This window comes from Scophthalmus maximus, chromosome 17 (genome assembly GCF_022379125.1).
Source record: "Scophthalmus maximus strain ysfricsl-2021 chromosome 17, ASM2237912v1, whole genome shotgun sequence".
Classification (NCBI taxonomy): domain Eukaryota; kingdom Metazoa; phylum Chordata; class Actinopteri; order Pleuronectiformes; family Scophthalmidae; genus Scophthalmus; species Scophthalmus maximus.
The window spans coordinates 19,890,001-19,907,374 of NC_061531.1; the positions used below are offsets into that span (position 1 = coordinate 19,890,001).

The 17,374-nt window shown below is 42.4% G+C and overlaps 2 protein-coding genes across 5 annotated transcripts in view; one reads left to right on the forward strand and one right to left on the reverse strand.

Moving 5' to 3' along the window:
• The window catches only part of fus (FUS RNA binding protein), a 15,128-nt gene extending 888 nt beyond the window's left edge, over positions 1–14,240 (reverse strand). Inside the window, exons 1-15 of the mRNA XM_035615825.2 lie at positions 14,087–14,240; positions 13,004–13,028; positions 12,102–12,289; positions 11,806–12,001; positions 10,892–11,121; positions 10,078–10,285; positions 6,905–6,939; positions 3,735–3,776; positions 3,254–3,363; positions 2,967–3,096; positions 2,686–2,802; positions 2,390–2,519; positions 1,775–1,872; positions 1,339–1,471; positions 1–747 (exon numbers count right to left, since the gene is read on the reverse strand). The exon at positions 1–747 is cut by the window's left edge and continues 888 nt beyond it. Of these exons, the coding sequence (XP_035471718.1) occupies positions 708–747; positions 1,339–1,471; positions 1,775–1,872; positions 2,390–2,519; positions 2,686–2,802; positions 2,967–3,096; positions 3,254–3,363; positions 3,735–3,776; positions 6,905–6,939; positions 10,078–10,285; positions 10,892–11,121; positions 11,806–12,001; positions 12,102–12,289; positions 13,004–13,028; positions 14,087–14,099 (1,695 nt within the window). The 5' untranslated portion in view covers positions 14,100–14,240 and the 3' untranslated portion in view covers positions 1–707. The remainder of the gene's footprint in view (positions 748–1,338; positions 1,472–1,774; positions 1,873–2,389; positions 2,520–2,685; positions 2,803–2,966; positions 3,097–3,253; positions 3,364–3,734; positions 3,777–6,904; positions 6,940–10,077; positions 10,286–10,891; positions 11,122–11,805; positions 12,002–12,101; positions 12,290–13,003; positions 13,029–14,086) is intronic.
• Positions 13,272–17,318, forward strand: LOC118289169. Of its 4 annotated transcripts, none has more exons than XM_035615963.2 (5): positions 13,272–13,343; positions 14,997–15,164; positions 15,443–15,619; positions 16,228–16,423; positions 16,707–17,318. In XM_035615963.2, exons 2-5 carry the CDS (start codon positions 15,027–15,029, stop codon positions 16,817–16,819), a joined length of 624 nt encoding a protein of 207 aa, XP_035471856.1. In that variant the 5' UTR covers positions 13,272–13,343; positions 14,997–15,026; the 3' UTR covers positions 16,820–17,318. The 4 variants fall into 4 exon arrangements, with proteins under 4 accessions (XP_035471856.1, XP_035471853.1, XP_035471854.1 ...); XM_035615960.2 differs by having other exon boundaries at positions 13,311–13,343; positions 15,000–15,164; XM_035615961.2 differs by lacking the exon at positions 13,272–13,343 and adding an exon at positions 14,725–14,876 and having other exon boundaries at positions 15,000–15,164.
• Positions 17,319–17,374: the final 56 nt, after the last annotated feature.

A 17,374-nucleotide genomic window follows, 5' to 3' on the forward strand; every position in this document is an offset into this window, starting at 1 on the left:
AAAAAAATTAAGATTAGTTTTCATTGTCTAAATATGAACTCAAAGTCCATTCGGATTATTATTTTAATTTAATTGAATAAATTGAATCCTTCAAACCAAAATGAAGAAAACTGGTGAATGAAACAAATTCCCACAAAGAGAAAAGTTTCTTCTTTCGTTTTTTTAGACATTTTTGATTAGAATCAATCACTCACGACAGTCGACTCGCTGCAGCTTCACATTCAAATTAAGGTCTAACAAAAAGAAAGATGAGTCATCAGACACATTTGTTTTTTGACTTTTCATTTCCAAACCGGAGCGACGGCTCGTCAGTTGGCATCAGAAGTAAGGATGTAAATATTTGATCTTCATCCAACTGTGGAACAATTCTCTGGTTTGTTTCCATCAGGTCAAATTCACGAGAAAGAACAATAATAATACTACTTATAATAATAATGGCGTCTGTGATCATGGATTTACAGCAGAACTACAGAAACTGAGGAACTCTTCTGTTCCGTCAGACGGAAATTGATCCTGAACGTGTTTTTCTGAAGGAGGCGTTTGGACGGAGGAGGAAAAAAAGAAGTGAGCGACACGAATGAGAGAAAACACAACAAACAGGGAGAGTCACATTCTTCTACACACGGAATCCATAATGTCAACGTGAACCGAGGAGATGAAGAAGGTGAAGGAGGAAGAGGAAGAGGGGCTTGTAGTTGGATGATGATTTAGTAGGGACGACCCCGTCGCTCCTGTCTGTGGTCACCCCTGGAAACACACACACACACACACACACACACACACACACACACACACACACACACACACACACACACACACACACACACACACACACACACACACACACACACACACACACACACACACACACACACACACACACACACACACACACGTCAACAGGTGAGTATATTTCTACACATTGATATATTTATAGAATCATAATGAACATGAACATGTATTCATATTGAAATGAGGCCGGATTTTATGAAGTATTCAGATTTTGTGCAGTTTAATGTTTTATTATGTCATTCGATTCATTGTATTTGTATGTTTGGCTCGTGCACATTTACAGCGGCCATGAAGTGTAAGTCACAACAACAAATTTAAAAAACAACAACAAATGTGTTTTTTGATTTGTTGTTGTTTTCTTTATTTGTTGCGTTTTTTAAAATGTTTTTTCTTAAATTTTTCGTTGTGATTTGCCCTTCAGGGCCTCCGGACACACGTGTCCAGCTTCACACGTCTGATGAAAAGATCAACGTCACTGTTTTTGTGCTGACACAGTTTAGTCATAAAGTCAGAGTTTGGAGTGATGTCTGTTTGTTTGAGTCTGACCTTGCGTCCATCTTGCCTGGGCCGTAACCTCCCCGCTCGCCCCCTCGGCCCCCTCTGAAGCCCCCGCGGTCGCCACCTCGGCCCCTGAAGCCGCCGCGGTCGAACCCCCCTCTGCGCTCTCCTCCATAACCTCCTGACGGCAGAACAAGCGAAGAGACAGAGACAGTTTTTCTCAGGTGTCAGACCCTGAAGATTGTAAAAAAAACTTGTGACATTGAGCTGTAAAATAGAATCTGACTGAGGAGTTCCCTCGTTCACTAGCTCGACCACGACTCACAGAAATATGATATTTGTATAAATTAAAGTAATTGTTTTTGGAGTAATAAAAAAAAAAGCCAGATTAAAATCAGGACATTATCTTTGTCTCTCTCTGTGTCTGTCTGTCTCTCTCTGTGTCTGTCTGTCTGTCTGTCTGTCTGTAGACCTGGGGTCTCACCTCTGTCCATGGGCGACATCCCACCAGCGTCCTCCGGTTTCGGATCCTTGCACTGGTTACACTCGTTACGCCACGAGAAGTTCAGGTTCCCACAGTCGCTGAAGAGAAATGAACAGAATTGACAATCAATCGATTAATAAACACTTTTACACTTTTTAAATGAGTGATTTCACAAAAGACGTGAGAGACCGTCATTTGATTATACAGTAAATAGACATTAAACATGAAATAAAATGATAAAACATTTTTAAATCGTACAGTTCAGTAGAACGCTGCTTTAACTCGTGTGATTTCATTGAGATGTTTGATAAACTGTCAATGTTTGATTATTGATCATTTCTGTCCTGACCCATAATGTTGAGTGTTGAGTGTTAAAGTTGGTCCTTTGTCCTAAATGTCCTGAGCGTTTCTATGGAGACAGACATTGTCTGTTTGATGACCACATTATTCTCAGAGTTAAGTACGTCACTCTGACTGTGTTGGGCAGGTTTTTGGGACACCATGCACTGACCACTTGTTGATCTGTGTAACAAACTAGAAATCACCCACTGCACAAAATTATAATATCCATTTATATTTACTGTACATATAAGTGACGACCAAATCCTGACTCACGGGTTTGAGCACTTCCAGTCTCCAGCTCTCTGCTGTCCGCCGCCTCCGCCGCCCCCCCCGCTGCCGCCGCCGTTGCCTCCTGGGAAACCTCCGCCGCGACCCCCTCCGAATCCTCCAGGGCCCATGGGCCCTTCGGAGAGAAGAAAGGCGACGGGAGAAAACAAAACAGTGAACATCTACTACTCCACAACAAGATTATGTGATGTGATGAAAAGATTCTGAGCAGCTAAAAAAATGGACCTTGTGACGATGAACTCGTTCTGAATCTCGAGCTGCTGTTACAAAATCCGACTCACCTCCTCGTCCGCGGCCTCCCCTCATGCCGCCGCCGCCGGCGCTGCCGCCTCGGCCTCCAAAGTCAGCTCTGCGGGTCGCGAAGGAAACTTTGATGGGATTTCCGCTAAAGTCCTTACCTGGCGAGAAAGACAAACATCCAAAAGATGATGAAACGCTGAGGTTAGAAACGAACAACACAAGCTAAACTGAACCTCAACTGTTCATGGCTCCTGTCAACACATCAGAGGAGCGTCAGCAGTGTTCTGTCGGGTCCGACCTGATTGACAGACAAAGAACTCACCATCGAACCAGTCGATGGCGGCTTTAGCCGACGGGGGGTCGTCGAAGGAAACGGTGGCCTCGCCTTTCAGCTTCCCCGACTCTCGGTCCGTGTACAGGTTGATCATGGGCAGACCGGTTTTCTTGTTGACCTGAAAGGACGGACAGAGGGAAGAAAAGTGGAAGATCCAGTTGCACAGAGGTGTCAAATATGGGGAAGGAAGGACTTGTTCAAATGTGAACTTTCTGAGAACCAATCAACCCAGATGAGTCAGTCCAGGCAGGTGATCAACGGCTGGGAGGACGAACCTTAATGATCCCGATCTGCTTGAAGAAGTCGGCCACCGATTCCACGGTGTAGTCGTCGCCCAGGCCTTGGACGAAGATGGTGTTGTTGTCAGAGTTATCCTGGTCCTGCACTGTTGCAGGAAAACATGAAGAGGTGTTCAGAGACAACTGGGAATGTCGTGACAGCCAGTTAGAGTAGAGCTCGTCCCTACGTCGCTGCGGATGGACGTCCTGACCTTGTGTCAGAAATGGAGGAAAAAACTTTTTGACACCAGTTGCTATTTGTATCGTGACCGGGTGGAGGAGTGGAGCTTGACAGGAAGTGAGCAAGGAAGTTGGACGCTAGCTTTAGCCCCAGTTAGCACAACCGCTTCGTGTGTCTATATAGGCACTAAATGATCCGGCGGACAAACTCTCACGAAGAGCGGGGGTCGAGACCATCGTCACCTCGCACCAATTACAAATGTCCAGTGTGTGCGAGTGTGTTGGCTCCTTGACTTACTGAAGCCGGGTCCTCCATGTCCATGTCCTGGCTCTCTTGGTCCTTGAGAGGACAAAACAAAACAAAACAAAAAAGGACAAACACAAATCAGTTGGGGAAAAGAACACGAACAAACACCAATAATACAAAATGAAATGTCATTTCATTAACACCTTGTTCCCATCAAAACCGTACCAGCATTAAGTCTATAGCCGCTCGACACGTGGAGGAAAACTTACCATCCGGTCATTTCAACCACCTCATTATATTTTTATAATTTCTCAGTCCTTCCTTTGTCTACTTCTGTTCTCTCACATCTCAACCGTAATCTTTGGATAAAGAAAACACCGTGTTTATCTTTCTGAGAACTTAATAGATTTCAAGGCATTTTGCTCTTGAGGACAGTTGAGCACACTTTGAACACCTTTGTTGTTTTTTGAAGATGTTGCATAACCAACATCTTGATTTACCAGGGCTTCGGGAACTGGATTACATCTTCCACAAAACAAAACCCATAAAACGTCCAGAAGCCAGAGCCATACCCCTCGCATCAACACCTACCTCGGTCAGGACCTTTTGACTGTTCCAATTTAGTCCGAACCAAAATAACAGGTGTGAAAAAGGTTCCTCGGACCACGGTCCAGACCGACGGCCCGAAATTTAATCCGACCAAAAGAGTTGGTCTCGGTCTGGATCCAACCGAACATTAGTTTGGTTCGTTTGCAGTGTGAAAACACTTTTTTGGACAGTTTCAGACCAACTGCAGGAAGTTCAGACAGTTCATTGATCCATAGAAGGAAAAGAAGCAGAAGAGAAAGATGAGCCGCGGTACCACACGGTGGGAGGAGACATAATATATAACAGCAATTTTGACAGAAGTCTTCACCTTTGAACGACATCTATAACGTTTGAACGACAAAGGCTTTCATTTGGCACATTTCATCTGCGCCTGAAGTTGGTGATGTTGTAGTAAAACACTAATGATATGACAGCAGCAACGATATCAACCGTTTCATTCAAACTGAAAGACTACTACCTGCCGAACTGACAACACGCCCGTGACGTCAGACGTACGCCCGTCTACGAACCAATCGGATCGACGCTGCCTGGGTGAATGATGTTGACACCAGGAACGAATCCCAACCAAAACTCTTCTTTAGATTACAATGTGAAAACAAAACTAACCTGATCAAATGTAAATACAAAGACACAAACCTTCAGACTTCCAGGTGTTAGAGAACATGACAGTAAAGAAGACTTGTCATTTCTTTTCTTTTTTCTAAAGTGCCTCTGCTTTTTCCGTAACGGTGCCATGTCACGGTGACTCATGTGTTCTAGTCCAGAGTTAATATTGTACCTCTAGATGTCAGATTAGTTGAGGTTCCCCACAAGACTCAACCCACTGTGACGTCACCTGTTGGTTTGTGAGCTGCCATTTTGAATTTTTGACCAGCGCCATCTTGTTTTGTATTCTTGCCACGCCCCCAATACACACAATGCTTTTTGGTCAGTTTGACTGTAAATGGACCATAATGTACAAAATGATCATCATGTATTGAAGAAGACTTGAAACTAGAGATTGAACCATGAACTCCTCAGGAAAATGTTTTACTGACGTTTTAAATCAGGTGAGAAGTAGAGTCACGCTCTCATAGTCGCCCTCTGCTGGTCAGGACACAGAATACAGGTTTTAGGTGCTTCAGCATTGGCTTCATTTTCCGGAACCAGTGACTACGTCCATTTATTTTATAGTCAACGGTTAAGATGTTAAGAACTGTAAAGTGCAATTATTTTGAGAGTAAATTTACATATCTATATTTTGTTCAATACAGTGGCACATAAACATCAGCAGACTGTTGCTGTAAATTGTGTTTTTCCTCCATGAAATATTCCTGTTAATAAATGAAATAAGATCAGGTGAAGTATTGAGAATCTCTCTGGGTGTTTTCCTTTCACTGACAACACGAGTAAACCAGCTGGTTTATACCAAAACCTACGAGTTGTTGTGAAACCTCAAACATTCCGTCTGTTCCCAGAACGTCGAGCACCTTCTCATGTTACCGGCACTTGATAAGATTCCACAGATGAGCGATGAAAACACTTTGTACCGTTCAACACTCATCTTTGAAAAGTAGAACCGAACATCCTCGTTCTGCCAACACCAGTCGTTGAGGTCCCGGCCATTGTCGTCCATATCTCATACCATAGGAACATGAATTATATTTCAACAATCTGTCTGTAACACACAACTTGCATCATGCTTGCAAAACCTGAATGGCAGGACATTTCCCCAGGTTGTAGTTGCACAGTTCAAGCTACTGATACGTTTCTTTCTCATTTCTTCAGTTCATTGACGCAGCATCCGGTCAAACACCTCTGGTTTTTATGACTCGTTCGAGAAACGAAGAGAAAGAACTGAACAGAACACCCGTCAAATTCAAACGCCATCAAATCCTCACACCAGAGATGCGAGAGTGAGGAGCTGTGGTTACCGTACGACTCCCTCTGCTGAGCAGGAGTTTACTTGCAAGTACATTCAGGAAACAACACGGTGACACTGGAAACGATTAGGAATCATACTATACCTTTTCACGGGGCATATTGAAATTTAAATAATTTTTTTATGTCTTGAGAATAAGTTTAGCCTCCCCAGTAGCTGGAAAAAGCTTTTCCTCAGAAAGCGTTGTCCTCCTACAATAATCTGTTAAATTGTAGAGCCCGACCCATATGGATTTTTGGGACACATGGTCCGATATATCTATATTTGAATCTGTCAATGATTCTTAAGATGTTGTTATCAAACCCTTATGACAAAGACATGTCAGTGAGGCTAGCCATAAACTTAATCATAAGTAACTTTAAATAAAAAGAAAACACAAATTCAACCAAATATATAGAACTTGAATTTAATTTATTTTACGTAAAATGTAAAAATAATTGCAAATTCTTTTCTGCAATGTTTATTCTGTACAATAATTTTTTTTCCTATGGGTAAAGCAGCGATACCGATAAGTCGGGCTCTTCAATTGGTATAATTATCAAAACTAATTTTCCTTGTCCAAGTACTTGGGTTACTTCAAAAACTACACACTTAAAACTTTTACCCACATTATATACAGTGAGTTATGATTTCTGATGCCCCTCCCTTTAGCTTCGACTCTTCAAACTCAAACTTTTTTTTAATCACTTACCACCAAACTTATTGAATCCTCCACGATCGCCCATTCTGATGAAGAGGGAGAAAGAAACGACACATTGAAGGCTGGTGCTGACAGCGAACTCTCTCACTGGGTTGTGGGAACCCTTCACTCTCAGCCTCTTCATCATCAACCCCCCCCCTCTTCATCTGGCACTCGTCCTTATGAACCCCCATCTTAACTCTGGTTCAGTCTCCTGAATAAACCTCCAAGGACTAGAGGCCGGTTTAAAGACCTTGTCTTTATTTGTACCCAAACATTTCTATCAAGTCTTTGTTTTCCCATTTTCTGTCATCATACAACTTGGTATTGTGTCAATTAACCACCAACCAAACATTAGTATTTTTCATCCCTGATTTGGTGTTGAGCATTTTTTTTCTTCCTTTGAGGTCTCAGACAATCTTCACCCCCCCCCCCAAAAAATGCAGCAACTCCCGAAACAGGTGTTTGTTTAAAAGCTTTTTTCACGATCACCCAAATGATTTGTAGTTTCTAATTATTCATTTTTTACTTATTTACTATCTGGTGACTTTCCCCCCATTTTTTTTTTTGCCATGTCCCATGTGATGTGCTACAGAGCAGAAAGCCAAGCCTGGAGAGAAGGTAAGAGCCTAGGAGAAGATTCAGAGATTAAAGATTAAAGCAGAAGTATGACACAGTTTTCTGTGGGGGGGCCGCCCGGGGGAGGAGGAGGCGGCGGTGACGGGTGAGAGGCAGGAGATGGTGACGATTTGTGGCGTGTTAGTGTGTGTCACGCTGCAACTAACGATTATTTTCCCAATCGATTTATCTGTCTATTATTTTCTAAATTAATCGATTAGTTGTTCGGTTCATAAAATGCGAAATATGTTGATCGTGTTTCACAAAACCGCAAACCAAAGATATTCAGTTCTCTGTCACAGAGGAGCAAAGAAACATGAAAATATTCACATTTAAGAAGCTGAAATCAGAGAATTTTGACTTTTTTCCATAAAAAATAGTTTAACCGATCAATCGATTATCAATAGTTTCCGATTAATTTAGTAATCGATTAACTGTTTCAGCTCTTTTGGGGAGTACAAGATTCCAGATACATTGGCTGATATATATGTGTGTATATATATATATATGTTTGTTTTGTTTTTTTAATCTCTCAATAATTCCTAAGATGTCGTTGTCAAACCTTAATGACAAAGAAATGTTATTGAGGCTTGATATTTTAGTTTAACCATAAATGTTATCATAAATAACTATAAATAAATTTAAAAAAAAATACAAATACAACCAAATAAATAGAAGTTGAATTGATGAAATAAAAATGAATTTTACCTAAAATGTAAAATATAAATGCACATTTTAAAGGCTCTGATGGCCAATATTATCGGTCGGGCTCTTATGAAAACCACAGGTAAACTCACATTTACGTGTTCCGCCTTCATTTTCAAATCTTGAACCAAAGTCACCTACAAACCATTTGAATTCTTCAACATCATTTAACAATGTCTTCGTCAGCTGATTAGTATCAGCTGATCGGATCATTTATCGACCTTCCTGAATACCGGACACTGTGACGGGGACTGAGATCAAACATAGAAACATACAATGAAAATGGAAATGAAAGTTGTTGTTGTTGTTGGTTGGTGTTTTTTTTGTATAAAATTTCAACACCAACATTATGAGATTATGAAGAAGTATATGAAATATTGTGCAGCCAAACGATGAGGAAAACAAAAACATCAACTTACCAAACCAGTTTGTGCTTCATAGCTTCACTCATTCAATGACAGTGTTGTTGTTGTAAAATCTTTGTTCTGCCATTTGTCTCTGTCCTGTATCTCTTATATCTTTGTTTGAACAGAATTTACACTTTGCTTGTTTGATTTTATTAAAAATTATTATCATATTATCATCACACAAACAGCCATGTGTTGTATAAAAGGACTTCCTCTCAAAGTACATTGTTGTTGTTTATCATGTGGCTTTTCTCTCATTCCACTCAGCCTCCCATAATTGGTAATAATTATTATAATGTTCACTCTATCGTCTCTGACCAAACTTTCAGCCCCAAGGACATGAACCTAATGAGCCCGACGTCAAACCCCTGCATGTGACGTGATGTCACCTCTGAGCTTTCACCCCGGTTACAAACTCAACTCACCAAATGAAACACAGGCAACAGTGTTTTGAAGAAATGCGATTCCCTTTCTGGGAATTTAAATGTGATTAAACCCATCAGAGTTGTCAGGGAGGGAAATAATTGAAATGATCCTAAACCAACTTTCAGCTGAATCTGTCCTGACTCTCAGAATGTTGAGTGAGGTTATAAGTTTGTCCCTTTGTCCTAAATGTACTGAGACAGAGCGTTTTTATGGACAGTTTGATGACGACATTATTCTGAGAGAGATTTATACACCCACAGAGACACCATGCACTGACCACTTGTTGATCTGTGTAACGAACCAGAAATCTCCTCAATATATTGAGCTCTTGTAATGAAGACTTCCACGGTCTCCGTCTTCCTGATTCGTGTCGTGATGATTATGTTGCGTTTCCTGTTAATATATATTATATATATTATTATTGTTATTATTATTATTATTATTATATATATATAATAATATTCTGTAGTTTAAATTTAAAAGTTCAAGAAAACTGTGATTAAAAATGTCCTAAATTAGATTGTCGTAATGCAATGCAGAGCAGTGTACCTCAGTTTATCTAGAAAAGCATTAACTTCTTTATTTTTTATGTATCTTTATTTACACATTCCCCCTGTGTCATGGTACAGTAGCATTTTTTTTTATGTATTGGGATGGATTTTGATTCTCGTCCTGTTTTATTTGGTAACGGATCAGAACCAATTTTGTGTTGGACCCAGAGTTGCAGCAGAAAACTTCTGTGTGCAGGAAGGAAGGTTTAATGTGCACGTCTGCGTTCACCTCTGACAATGAGCAAAGATCTGTGGACAGAGGCATTTCATGCTTTGTGGGGATTAAGAAGAACCTGGGATTATTAGTTATTCTGACACGTCTCATAGTCACCGATGTGGAACAGCAGCCTCTGTCTGATTTCATCTCTTCACACAGTTCCACATGTAAACCAAAGACATTTACATGCATCACTGCGGCGTCAAAAGCGTCCCAGACGGGACTGAGAACATGGACAGTGTGTGATGTTTATACACTTACCCCATGCCTCCTCGTCCTCTTGGTCCACCTCGCCCACCTCTGTCAAAACCGCGATCATATCCACCGCCGCCAACGCCACCGCGGCCTCCAAATCCACCGCCGCGGCCCCTGCCGCCACGACCATCCTGACCCCCGTAACCTCCGTCAGGGCCACTGTATCCTCCACCTCCTCCTCCTCCACTCAGAGGTGGGCTGTCGCCTCCGTATCCTGAGAGACAACATAAAGTTGTTATTCTCCTTGTCCAATAGAAGAACTCTAAACAACAAAGTTACAATAATATCTGCAGCAAAATGTTCCAGGAAACAACGTCACAATTATTTAAGAGGAGTGAGTGAACAACTTTCTTTGGAGAATTACATGTGGTTCCGACATAAAGACTTCAAACTTTCCTCTTTTTAAATCTTAAAAATATTAGCTTATCATTTATTTCTACTGTCGGCATAACAACAAGTCTGACAGTGTATATACGTGACCAATAATATCGACCTTTCACAGACACATTGGTATCAGATGTCAGTACAGAATAAAAAAATGCGGGAAAAAAAGTGCATTTGTTTAAATTTGACATAAAATAAATGACGTGTATCTTCTTATTTCAAATTCAATATATTTGGTTGTTTTGGTGTTTTCTTTTTATTCAACGTTATTTATGTTAAAGTTTATGATTATACAAAAATATCACGCCTTAGTTACACTATATACATTTTCAATATATATATATATATATATCTATACCCCCCCCCCCCCCTCCATTTTTTCCACAAACAAAACAAAACATTCACATCATTTTTTTCTTTTAACCCGATCACTCACCTCCACCTTGCCCATACTGGCTCTGCTGGCTGCTGTAGCTCTGTGGAGGAGGCGAGCTGTAGCTCGGAGGCGGGTTGTAGTGACCTCCTCCGTGTTGGGATGGTTGTTGTTGTTGGTGGCTGCCGCCATATCCACCGCTCTGACCACCACCACCGCTCGCGTAGCCGCCTCCGCTCTGTCCGCCGCTGGGCGGCTGGTTGTAGCCCGGGGCCGGTGCGTTGCCTTCGTACCTGCGTGAAGGTGAAGGGAAGTCAAGAGTTTCAAAGAGCACTGCAGCTTCCGAGAAGAGAAACTAAACTAAACTTTTTATACTAGAAAACCATCTTCATTGCCACATTTTTAAAACTCTTTTCACAGTCATGTCTCTGACGTTGGTATTTTGTTCAGAAGTTCTCTCTCTACTAAATGAAAAAAGCTGACGAGTCTGAGGTTCTGCTCAGATATCTTCACCCTCACGTCGACAGAAACTAGCCTGGCATAGTCAGACTAATACTCAAATATTTCCAAATATTAGTCTGGGACCTCTCGGTGAGGCGTTACCAACGGACGCAGTCAAATCATGTGACGTCCCTCACGATGATTCCACAATTTTGAAGATATCTGGTACGTTTAGTCAAATTCTCGTTCTTCAGCGGCAGCCATCTTGGTTGTTTAGTCGCTTCTCTCTGCGTCGTGGTATAAACCCCGCCCATTATCAGATAACATTGGAATTGGACTGGCATGTTTTCTGCTGGGGCGAAATCAGTTTCCTGATGGAGGAGATCCAGACCGTGAGTCTGGCAGACCAAATTGAAATGAGCTCCCAGATTTCGTCTGGCTGCCAGTGCTAGCCGGAAACGGCAGCTCTGATGAAATGGGGCCAGATCTCGATGTTATAGTTAAAAGTGAAGGAGCAGATGGTGATGGTGTCTAACCCTGCAGGGGTGGAAGAAGGTGGCGGCTGCTGCTGCTGCTGGCTGTAACCAGAGAAGGACGACTGCGGGTTGTAGCTCATGTTGGAGGGCGGCTGACTGCTGCTGCTGCTGCTGTAGCCTCCAGAGCTGTAGGACTGACTGGAATGATTGTAACCGCCGCCAGCGCCCTGGTTAGAGGGCGGAGAACCGTATCCTCCTGGAAGAGAAGAAAAGAGGAAAACAGGACATGCTATTAAATTCAACTACACAACAAAGTTGTGCCTTAAAAAAATCTGGCACCGAGTCGACTCCTCTACCTGACTGCGGTTGACCGTAGCTGCCGTATCCTCCCTGGCTGTAGGAGCCAGAGCTGCTGTCAGATCCCTGGTTGTAGCCGCCGTAGCCCTGCTGGTTGTAACTCTGTCCAGAGGACTGACCATAGCCCTGGTTAGCACCGCCCCCTCCGCCAACGCCACCACCACCGCCGCCGCCATACGAGCCATAACTGCAAGTGGTAAAAAAAAGTTTCATCAAATTAACCACTGATTTACATATTCAGATTCAGATTACTTTTATTTGTCATTTTCATGCTTCACATAAAAACAAAATTGTGCTTCACACATCCTCCAGTCAGTAAATCACTCCAAGACAGTTAGCACTTCCGTTCCCAAGATAATAACATCTAAATAAATTAATTTCCATGGTTATTTACTTAGTTTAACATACTGTTGATGCTTGTGACTCAATTTTAGGACCTGAACTAACTCATCATCCCCAAAATTGGGACGTTCGAAAAGGCTTAACATGAAAGAAGCGATCAATAATCACCAAATCTCTTCTCTCAGATGTGTCTTGTCATAAACACTTACTCCTGTCAAAAAATCAAACCCGAAATTCTATAATAATGGACGTTATCTTACATAAAGCATTTTCCTAATAGAAGCCCGTTGTAAGTAAAAGTCTTAATGTGACTGAATGTACGGTAACGTCCATAATTATAGGATTTCAGTTTTGATTTTTTGACAGGTGTTCTAAGTGTTTATGACAAAGCATATCTGAGAGAAGAGATTTGGTGATTATTGATTAATGATCACTGCTTTCACGTTAAGCGTTTTAGAACGTCCCCCTAAGATGTGAAAATTGCAAGTTCAAATAAAAAAAGGTTTGTACGTATAATAGAGAATTAATAAACTAATGAATTTCATATAGTGTTACTTACCCCTGGGCAGACGTTTGGGAATAATCTGTGGAATAAATAAAAGACATTGTCAATATTATAAATTAAAAAGGAGTTTGTCTAATTATAGATTTAATATGATGAAACAATCCCTCACATTTTGATAAATCTCACAGCTGAGCACAAACACACTCTGAAATGCGGATTTTGGATTTGCATTTTTTAAATAATTTTCCTTATTTCACAAATGTGCAGCTTTGTGTTTGTAGCAGTGTTGTTGTCACCACGTGTGTGTGTGTGTGTGTGTGTTGTCACCATGACAGTGACACACACACACACACACACTGGATGCTCAGGCTCAACGATGGATCACGCAGCTCAAGTATGTTCACAGACTTTTCATATGAATAAAATAAACCAAACACAGTCACGTGGTCGGCTGGAGCTCAGAGAGTCTGTGGTTATTAATATCAGGCTGAGGTGATCGCTGTGGTTCGTTATGTGACCGGATGTGGAGGCAGAACTACCATCAACGTGATCTGTCACAGAACACGACAAAGACTCTTCAACGACCATCTCGTGTCAAAATGGCTTCTGTCTTCACACGGTTCACTTCTGGTTAACAGTCGTTCATGAATTAAAGTATAAAAACCCCTTATATATATATCTATCTATATATATATAGATAGATATATAAAGAGATATATATAATCGCAGACCGAGAGGCGGGCCGCTGTCGGAAACTGGGTCAGTAGCACAAGCGTCCGGACGAGCTAAGCTAAGCTAAGCTAAGCTAAGCTAAGGGCTAAATAAACCGCAGCAGGCTCGGGTGTAAGCTACATGCTAATGTTTATTCCCCCGTTGGGACAAGTGACGTCATACGATCTTTGTGCATTTGAGCTGGGAAATAATAAATAAAATAAAAAACACGGGCGTCACGTCAAGCAGCGACACTTCACAGCTATTAGTAGCTAGCATGTAACCAGCAGCTAGCTTATAACAGGCACACAACGCTAGCTGCTAACCAGCTAGCCACCGGGTACCCCGGTTCAATATCAGCTTGACCGGCTGAAACGTTCACTGTCCCGCGGACGATGGACGGAAAGTGGAGCGGCGGTTCCTCACCGTTAGACGCCATTTGGAAGAGCCACGAGCAGCCGGTGACGTTGAACAAACGGGTTGTTTGTAGAAAACCCAAACGCGCTGACGGAACCGAAGAGGAGGAAGAGGAGGGTGAAGAAGAAGAAGATGCACAACAAGCTGGTGACCGCTGCAGTTCCTCCACAGGCCGCAGGGGGGCGCTGAGGTTGTTTCTGCACAGGCCGCAGGGGGGCGCGCTGGTGTTTCTCTACAGTGATGCATAAATAGATCGATGACTCGGAGAAGAAGAAAATGTGATCAAGATGGTGCTGCTCATGGATATTCTCATATAGTTCATGATTATTGTAATGAATAAATCATATTTTAGAATAAATATAGGAGGAAGAAGAATGATCTAGAATTCTAGAATGATCACAGAAAACATTGAATATCTCAGAGAGTATGAAAGTTCTGAAAGAGATGAATATAAGCCGTAATGTACGGTGGTATGGTTATAATGCCGTTGAGATTTAAACTTCAGGGCCACCATAGCAATGACCTCATGCAGCTGAACCTTTTTTTGGGGGGTGGGGGCAAATATCAAATCCAAACAATCCATTTTCATGCAAATGTGATGTCATCCCCATTGATGCAAATCAAAGGGTCAAAGGAACACACACACGCACACACACTAAGATCCCTGTGATCTGTGATGTCATTGCATATATAACAGGAAGTGATTCCTCAGAATCTCATTAGAATCATAGCAGACACACAGAAACAAGAGCACAGTTTCTGAGGAACTGTTTTTGCTCTCAGGCAAAGTGGCAGAAACGTACGACGTGAAAACTCCACATCTTCATCAGATTATTGCTTATTGAAATCTGAGTATGACCGTATTCACATTAAGGTCATCAGAACATTCTGTTTAATCTTTCTCCGATTCTTCCCTCAGTAGCGAGGACCAGACGACCTGATTGGCTCGATGGACGCCGACCTCAGTTTGCTGCACTGCGGTCGCCCATGTCACAGTAAAGCGAAGACACTCGGGGTCAGACGTCTGCATCAGACGACCCTGAGCCTGGGGGACACGGAGGCCTGCTACACCACCACCCACACGGAGGTCGGTGCACATCTTCACATTTATTTTTAATAATGTGTCACTTAATATTACATGTAATCAGATTACTACTCAACCCTGTTGCCTAAGGGACTGGAAGCAAATATGTTTCTGAGAGGAGTGGTCACCAGAGCCTCAATGAAAATGAATTCACTATTTCTTCCTTCCTAGATTGTTTATTGTAACTAGCTCATGATTTTTGGGGACATATTTCTGATGTTGAAATATGCTCCTGGACGCAGCAGATGAATCCACGTGTCAGCTAGTCTCGTGTCTCTCAGAGTTTCTCTGGCAGGTCGTCTGATGGTCGTCCGCTCACGTTCCACCTGAGAGACGCCAGTTTCCCCTCACAGCATCACACCCGTGACACCGGCAGCAGCAGCAGCGTCATCACGCCGCTGGCGCCGCCGCCGGTGTCTCACACGACAGACGTGCATGGGCCCAAACACGTCACTCCGGTAACGTGACGTCACTTTTCTCTTGTGTGTTTCAAAGCGTTTTGACAAACGTTGTTTTTTTCAAAGGTGCGATTTAGATTTTTATTCCTTCGGCCTTCAGGTTATTAAATTCAGACAGTGGTCACTTTAAATATGATCCATATATATAACAACAGCTCTTGACATGATAAAGCATTCATTATCATTTTATTCTTCCATCGTGCAGCTACTTATCATATTTATTCAACTTATTAACTTTTGTCCTCCACTGACCTCTGTTTGTCTGATGGTACTGATTTGTGCGTGACGTGACTTTGGATGTTGTTCGTGTCCTTGATGGGATCAATAAAGTTCCTCTGAATCTGAATCAGATTTAGTGACATGCTTTTCGTGTCATCACACTTTAGCTGTAAGTTTTTTCGGCCCATATTCACTGAGAGCTTTTTAATTTCAATAAGCAAAATAAATCTTGGCTGCTCTGAAAGAAAAAAAAAGGAAAAAATGTTTTCACTTCAGAACAATTGGTTCTAACGTTTCCCAGAATCTCAGGTGACGCTTGTTTTTGATTCATTATCGTTTTGTCTGAAGCACCTTTGACCCCTGGGTCAATGACCCCTGCCTCTCTGCAGCGGGCCAACACCAGGACACACAACTGGGCTCGGTACTGCAGCGGCCGCGCGGTGAGAGATATCACCAACCCGCAGGAGCCGTCGCAGCACCGAACCACCTACACACACGTGCACGCGCTGCTGGTGGACGACGGCTCGACTCAGCGGCCAGTCGGCGGCACCGCGACCCAGTGGCACCGACACAACATCCTGACAGGTTCATCCACATTCACGGATGGTTGTTGGTTTTTTTCATGTATCAGGGCATCATGGGAAATGTTTAAAATCAATGAGCAGGACTGTGTTATGGAAATATTGTATTTTTAAATGAGTTGATCTGCTCATTAACTATATTAACCTGATCATTCAATCCATAAACCCATTATCAAAAGATCCTAAAGATCATGAACTGAATCACAACAGATGTGGATACGACGATACTGGTTCTTGTTGGATAATGTGAAATATGACTATACTTATGAATCATGTTCTGTCTGCAGGTGAACAGAACCCTGCGTCCGCTCCTTCCAGGTCAAACCGTCTCTGCAGAGACGAGCTGCTGTGGGCGGCGAGGCCGTGGGAGACGGACTGTACCGCACTCAGACTCCACTGACACTCACACAGCCAACCACTGCTCCTCGACGCTTCACGGAGAAGCTGATCATCAGTGTTCACGTTCACTGATGTGGAGAAATAAGTATTCTGGTGTGTTGCATTTTGAAATGTTCCCCTGAGTAAGAGTTAGTCAGGCGTGAATCTTCCTGCTGCTGCAGGGCGACTACATCAGTCTCAGTTACGCAGCTACAATAGACACGAGACTGAATTAAAGATCAGTGAGAAGCATGAAAAGCTACAATTCATGTCAGAGTCTGTGGACAAACAGAAACATCAGGAAACGTTTGTTCAGTTTGTTTGAGAGAAACTCAGTCAACAAGTTTGTTAAGTCCGTCGTCTCTGGGATGATTTGGGTATGAAGGAAGTTCTTACTCCGTGTTCAGGATACGACGAGGATGTCATCACATGGTTGTGAGATGATACTGTTGGGTTTTACGTGACACGATTCGTCTCTTCTCACTGCTGTTCAATAAATCACCAGTACGACGTCACCATCACTCGCTTCGTTTGTCTCGTAACTTTTCACGATCTACAATCAAAGATCCTCATCTAC

Coding starts and splice junctions, on each gene's coding strand:
- LOC118289169 (XM_035615960.2), top strand. Junction 15,165..15,442: donor ACACCACCACCCACACGGAG/GTCGGTGCACAT, acceptor CGTGTCTCTCAG/AGTTTCTCTGGCAGGTCGTC. Junction 16,424..16,706: donor CCGACACAACATCCTGACAG/GTTCATCCACAT, acceptor TTCTGTCTGCAG/GTGAACAGAACCCTGCGTCC.